This window comes from Phalacrocorax carbo, chromosome 1, assembly GCF_963921805.1.
Source record: "Phalacrocorax carbo chromosome 1, bPhaCar2.1, whole genome shotgun sequence".
NCBI classification, from domain to species: domain Eukaryota; kingdom Metazoa; phylum Chordata; class Aves; order Suliformes; family Phalacrocoracidae; genus Phalacrocorax; species Phalacrocorax carbo.
Window position 1 is genome coordinate 151,306,503 of NC_087513.1, and position 7,380 is coordinate 151,313,882.

The following is a 7,380-nucleotide window of genomic DNA, read 5'->3' on the forward strand; positions in this document are numbered from 1 at the left end:
ACTTTAAATGAAAAAAAGACCTGCAGCGAGCGGATGGAAAATTTCCGTCGATTTGTCTGGAATCCAGAAACAAAGCTCTTTATGGGAAGGACCTTAATTAACTGGGGTAGGTTTTCATACACAAGAGTCTTCTCTTTCTTCTGATATACTTAAAAATCTTGGGTGGAAGGTCGTCCTAATGAATGGGACGTAATGTGCTGGTAGATGTGTTGTAATTGTTGAAGACATCAGCGCTCATAAATGCTTCTGGGCTGCTTTTAGGCTGGCCTTGTAAGCTGAGTCAATTAGACCAAAACATTGACCCAAGAGGTTCCTGCAAGTATAATATGACTTTAAACTAGTTTCAAACCAAATATTTCAAATGGACAATATTTAATGCATTAACAATTAACTTATTAATAGCCAAGGGGGATGGATACAGTATGATTCTGACACTGCTGGCTACAGGGGTCTGGTATGCGGACCATTTTGTTTAGTCGGTGGGTTTTGTCCAATTCTCTGGAAACATATTTCGCTTTTCCAAAATTCCTTTCTAAATTACTGTCTGCTCAGTAGATGTTCTCTCTTATCACCGTGTGCTAATGCAAATGTGTCTACGACGACTGTGATTTTTCTGATCTAAGTTCTGGGAAGGGCAGCTCTGACCATTGTAAGGGAGGTCCCTGCTCTTCCCACAGAGCAGCTGCAAGCTTCCAGGTGAATTTTTTCTGCCATGAAGCCCATGAGTGCAGCTTGTTAGCCATTCTTAAAACCATGATTTTACAGAACACCAAACTGAAACATGAGCCTTTCCACTTTGGAGAGAAGAAGGTGCTACGAGGCACCGATGATTACAGGGAGTGGTTTCTGACGGCCGCCCCAAGATACTGGCTGCATGTAGGGCACTGGCCGCTTGTAAGACATGTTATGCACACACAGACAGAGGCACAGTGTCATTCCACGTCTCACACCAGAATTAAAATAGTGAGGTGACATGTTTTGCTGATGGTGATTTCAGATGTAAAAGGTAGTGAGGTGATACGGGTCTAAAATCAGCACACCCGAAATACTGACACCCGCCATCCAAATAACACAAGCAGCAGCAACTTGTTTTTGTTGAAGAAATACCTCGGCTGTGTCGCTTAGTCCATGTTAATAAGCAGATAAGTGGTCCTAATACGTGGAGCCACTTCAAGAAGTCGCACAATCTTTTAAGCTTTAAATGATCTGAGGAGCTAAGCACCAACTACTTCAAAAGCCCTTGTAAAACCAAACAAATTTACAGTAAAATTTTTCTAGAAGAATATTCTTTTGAGTATAAAGAAGAAGATCCAAACCACTAGTCTCTTCACAGGGAAAACCTCCCTGGGGCCAAGGGCAGAAAGGAGATGGTCACTGCTGCCAGGACGGTCCTGGCTGCGGAGGGATCACTGCACCCCTTGCTCAAAAAATGAGATTTTGCCCTTATTTTTTTCCACAGTGTGGATCAGCCTGTACTACCTGGCTTTCTACGTGGTGATGTCTGGGCTGTTCGCACTCTCCATTTACTCTTTAATGAGGACGGTGAATCCATATGAGCCGGATTACCAAGACCAGCTGAAATCCCCAGGTATTGCCACGGTCTGGCCGGCTGCAGCCCGGCAGGGAGTTAAACCCGCTGGGACCCTGCAGCGGCTGCGTGGGCTGGGCTGCGCTGAGAGGCACCAGCAGGGCCCGGGCACAAAGGGAGGCAAATGTGGAATAAATCGGGTTGACTCTCCCCAGACAATCCCTGCAAAGTTTAACTTCTGCCTGCAAACACTTGCAGGCTTAAAAAAAAAAATTGGCACATTAATTTATTAATATTTAGAAATGCATAGCTATTTAATATATTTTTTTATATTATCTATATAAATATATACCTCCTCTCCCCATGGGCAGGAGTCAGCCCCTGGGGAAACCCTGGTTTCTGCTTCAGCTCCCCAAACACCCCAGAGGTTTTGGGGTGCCCAGTGAGGTCAAGGGGCACTGGGGCGAGCAGCCTGGGGTGGGTATTTCCACACTTGTCAGCAGCTTGGAAAGTCCCTGGGAGAGCAGGAACCCCTCCCCGCTGGGGTGTGCTGTGCCGGTGGCCAAGCAAATAAAAATAAGACAGGCAAAGACACATGGGATTAGAAACAAACATGTGTGGGACACAGAGTGAGGCTGGGGAGGGACAAGACAATATTAGCAAGAGATCATCTGTGCTTCCTGCTAAAACTTCACCCCTCTAATGGCTTGTTTTTACAAGCAATGGGAAGGAAAAAAATTACTTTATCGAAGCTGTAGCCCTAAAAATTATTCTATCCGCCTGTTGCTGAATTTTGAATTTTCCTTTCCCAATATTCAATAAGCTTGATGTTTGCTGGAAAAATAATTCCTGTAAAATATTAAGTGTGGCTTTTTCAAAAGCTGTTTCTCACACTGCAGTATGATCTGTTTCTTTAACCTAACGTGACTATTATAACTGTTACTTTTAACAAGCCCTGGGGAAATCCAGTGCAATGGCTGGAATGATTTTTGCAAGTTGTTCTGATAACAGCAAGGATATACGTGAAAAGAAAAGAGTTTAGCAGTAGCTTTTGGTTTTCAGTTGAACAATTCAGAACTGAGATGGTTTCCGAACATGGTTAAATCCTCTCCAGCAAAGCCTGGGGATCTCGTACGCTTAGAATAATGAGTCTTGAAGCGGCGTAATCCCTATTATCAATTTAAATGAACAAATCTGTGCCTGGCACCTCTCCTCTGTTTTGCCTTCGCTTTTCTTTCCCCATGAAGGTGTAACGTTACGACCCGACGTTTATGGGGACAGAGGACTACAAATTTATTACAACGTATCTGACAACAAAACCTGGGAAGGTCTCGTGACAACTCTTCGGAATTATCTCTCAGGTAAAAAGGAGGTTTCCTACATAACATTGAAGGAACATGCTGTCACATCTCCCTCATTGGGCCTGAGGACCTTAAGTCAGTGTTTCCATTTTCTATTTGTCCTTCTGAAATCAGATTTTGAGTGGAAAATGCATCTGCTGAAAGGGACGCGTAAATCACCTCATGACTCTATAAACCAAATGTATGTAAATCTGTCTATTAAAGCTGAGCTTCTAGTTGCTGCTTCAGAGCTTTTACTTTTTTAAAAATCCTGAATAGCCTTAATAAAATAGGCTAATAGAAAGTTTGAAGAAAGAGGGTAAAAAAAGGTCTTCAATACTAAATTAATCTAATATTGTCCGTGACTACAAAGTGCCTTAGTAAGTCTTGTGAAGCCATTGCATAGTGTCATCAGAGAGTAGAGTCAAAGTAGGTTGGGTGCTCCATTTGCCTGTACGTTATCTTGATGTGTTTATATTCCTTGTGAGCCTTAATATCATATTTCTGTGTTTCTCATACACTTATTGAGAAAAATTGTATTTGAGATGGACTTTATATGGAGCTACCAACACAAATTGCCAGCATTAACTCAATTTGATCTTCTTTTTGCTTTGCATGGGGGTATTCTAAAAAAAAACCCCAAACCCAGACAATTCAAGCTTTCCTCATTCCATCTAATCCCAGCATCACTTGAAGTACAGTTTGTCATGATATAACCTCCAGCCCAGTATTGGGATATATATGAAAAGCTTCAGAAGGGAATTTTTTTCCTTCCTTCACACATCTAGCGTATACGCCAGCTGCTCAGCGTCTGAACATCAACTGCACCGGTGACACATACTTCATTCAGGACACCTTTGATGGCCCGAATAAAACAAAACTGTCCTGCAAATTTACCTCAGATATGCTTCAAAACTGCTCCGGCATCACAGATCCTACTTTTGGATTTCCAGAAGGAAAACCCTGTTTTATTATAAAAATGAACAGAGTAAGTATGAGCTTAAGGTGCTGAGCAGGAAAGAATTCTCCCAAAAAAACCCTGATAGCTCAAGTCTCTGCTGGGGAGCTGCTCCATCGTCTGCTGCCGTGGGCTCTGATCTCTGCTTTGTACTGGGAGGACAAATTCATATGCTTTTCCCAAGAGATCTCCGGTGTTACCAGAGAAATAGTGAGACTTTATCACCATGCCTAGGAAAGTTACATAGGAAAAAGTGATCTGTAAACCAACTTCCTAAAGCTTTGGGGTTTGTTTAGTTTTGTCAGTGACTCTGTAGCATCTCATCCAACAAGCTAGTACGTAAATCAGTTTCCTTCTGCAATACTGCGATCCTGGACCTTCAGCTAAGGCGTTAAAGTGTGACAGTAACTGAAGTGATTTCAGAGAGATAATATTTGCACACCTTATTTTTCCAGGCTGCAAAGAAAATCTTTAGCAGGACCTGTAAGAAACAAAATTAAAACCTGTTGAAATTTTTTTGTGTGTGTGAAAACCACAAACACTTTTATTTTAGAAAGGAAAAACGGAATCTTCCACACCTCCTCTATTTTTTTTCAGGACATGGACAAAGGCATAAGCATTTTATTTTTGTTTTCAGGTAAGATTCTGAACCTTCTAGCTCAATTTCAGTATGAAGTGAAGAATTCGTATTCTCCACCAGCTCCTGATAGACAAAATCACTTCAGTTTTGGTTGGGCTTGCACCCTAGACTCAGGCAATGAATATTTTCAAGAATCTGTGCAAGGTCCAGCTGTGAGAAGAGAGCTGTGCCCCTGATTTTGGCAGGTGAAAGACACGCTTTTCCCCCAAAAGCCTTTGCCTCCTTCAGCAAGGCTGCACACCAGCCCTGGCAGGGGAAAGGCAGGTGGATACGGCCTAGGGCCTTTACCTCCTTTCGCCTTTGCTGCCTCAGGGTGCAACCCCACTATTTTTGTAGGATCAAATGGAAACAAGAGGTTCTGCCAAAGCCACGGTTTTCTAATATGGCATATGATGAAAAGAACAAGGGTTCAGCTTTTTCTTTATTTTCATGCAACTAGCCGCTTTAAGAGATGCCCGGCCGAGAGCAAGCAGAACAGGGAGGCGAAGGAGCTGAGCTTGCCGCGGGGCGCAGCCAGGAAAGAGCCCGCCTGCAGTGCCCATCCCAGGCAGCATGGAGTCCTGCTTCTTAAACATCCAGCCACAACACGGGTTTTTTTCCACACAGGTACATAAGATGAGATGGCCTTACGCAGAAACACAGTTAAGCAGCACCTGAAGCTTAGTTAATTGTTTGCTTGGTTTTATCTCAAAACAATTTCCAAGATGACCAAATAGGAGTTTTCTATTTCAGATCATCAAATTTCTCCCTGGCAACGGCACTGCACCAAGAGTGGACTGCACATATGTGGTAAGTGTATGAGGTCCAGGTCTCGAAAATTTCAGGCACTGCAGCTCTGATAGCAAGTGAAGGGCAGCCGCAACCTGAAAGATTACCCTGCAGCTCTGGAAATCAGATCATTCTGGCCAAACACTGGGAATATTCTCAGTTCTGTGCAATTTCTTGCACGAGCAGACATCCTAAGAAGAACAAAAAATAATGTTTGCTTTATATTAAATCACCTGAAAAATTGTTTTTCTATGCTGCACAGAACATTTGCTGCTTGCTTTCAGCTCCCACTGGTGAAGTTCGTGCCTCAGAACAGCTCCTTGAGGCTCTCTGCACGTTTCAGCAGGTCCCCATTCACTGAATTCACAACTGCTATGAAAGAACACTTCCCTGTTTTTCTTGGCAAAAGAAACAGTGGAAGAGTTCCACTTTTATTTGAAAAACAAGAACAAGGCTGGTGCTAAACAGATTGCTGAACTTGAGCTTTAATACACGCTGCACAGCTTTTAGCAGCAGTAAAACACTTGCCCAGGGCTGGCTTACGACTGCCCGGCCAGCTGAGCTGCTTTCTTGCTTTACAAACAGGGTGACAAGTCTCGCCCGCTGGAGGTGGACTACTACCCCGTGAACGGGACCTTCAACCTGCACTACTTCCCCTACTACGGAAAAAAGGCACAGGTGGGTGCTCATGTATTTCAATATCACTTTTCTTCTTTACCTTTGTATAAGATGAAACACGTGGGGCATCTCTGCAATCTTACAGGAACGGGAGGGAAGGCTAATTTTAAGACTTTTAAAATTGGTAGTGTAAAATTAAAGAACCTTTTTTCCCCTCTCTAGCCCAGCTACAGCAATCCTTTGGTAGCTGTGAAATTTCTCAACATTACGAGGAACGTAGAACTTAAAATAGTGTGCAGAATCATCGGGGCTGGAATTACCTTTGACAATGTTCACGATCCGTACGAAGGCAAAGTGGAGTTTAAATTGAAAATAGAAGACTGAGCAGCAACAGAGACACTTCTGAAGAACGTGTGAAGAGTGATCTTACCTATCACCACTTTCATCTGTATTTATTTTCTATGATTTCCATATAAAATTACACAAATTACAGTGCAAAGAGACGTTTTCTACCGAAAGATGACCCATGTAGCTAAAAATCAAGATACTGCTCTCAGTGTGTGAAGGAGATGAGGATTATCTCGATGTACATAGCTTAGCATTCCATGGCTACTGTACGCTGCTGCCTAAGTGCAAATATTTGTACAAAACACGTGCCCTGTAAACTGAGCAGCTGTGTCTTCAAAGAAAATAAGCATAGGATCAAAACATTTTCTGTCACTTTTCAAACCATAATAAATAATTGATGTATGATACTAAATCTTGGACATTGAGAAATAGGTAACTAGAAGAAGAAATCAATACTTTGACGTACTAGCAAGTAATATATTCTCAATCTCTCTTGTATAGGATGTATAAACTATAAAAGTATATTAAAATTATCTGTATCCCAGTGAGTTGGGTTTTTTTACTAGTCAGCCAACTCAGATTTTTTTAGTCGACAAATCAACGACTGCAAAAGAAACTTGAAATCTCTCCTCTAGCTTACCAATTTTATTGTACCACTTACAACTTCTGTATATATATAACTTAATAAAAATGACTGGTAAGACTGTAACATCCAGTAACATCCAGTTGCACCCAGGAGAACTGTGGTCATTTAACTACTGAAAGGGTTTTTTGTTTGTTTTGGGTTTTTTTTAGTGTTTTTTTTTTTTTCATTAGGATAGCCCTGTATTGCAGTGATAAGTTTTGGGTTTCTTGGAATAATCTGGAAGATGCTGAAGTAACACTAAATCTTGAAGTGAATCTAAAATTTGAGAAATCTAACTCTACCACAGATGATACAAAGACACAAGATTGCTCTATATATATATCTATCTCACTATAGACTATATCCATATAGTATGTTTATGTTAGATGAAGTCCAGGATGCTTCAGCCAGAGAATGAACATTGCCCAGAAAAAGATGTACAAGAGAAGAAATCATTTTACACCTTCACTGCCTGGACAATTTAGGAAGTGGGGAGACGTTAACAGGCTAAGCTCCTGTGATGCTCGGAGAGCCAGCTTGCAGAAAGAATCCAGT

The 7,380-nt window shown here is 41.9% G+C and overlaps 1 protein-coding gene across 1 annotated transcript; it reads left to right on the plus strand.

The window, feature by feature from the left end:
* The first annotated feature begins 1,463 nt into the window (after positions 1–1,463).
* Positions 1,464–6,926, plus strand: ATP4B (ATPase H+/K+ transporting subunit beta). The gene is made up of 6 exons (XM_064472137.1): positions 1,464–1,588; positions 2,776–2,889; positions 3,657–3,856; positions 5,199–5,255; positions 5,820–5,912; positions 6,075–6,926. The coding sequence occupies exons 1-6, from the start codon at positions 1,498–1,500 to the stop codon at positions 6,234–6,236; spliced, it is 717 nt and encodes a 238-aa protein (XP_064328207.1). The 5' UTR covers positions 1,464–1,497; the 3' UTR covers positions 6,237–6,926.
* Positions 6,927–7,380: the final 454 nt, after the last annotated feature.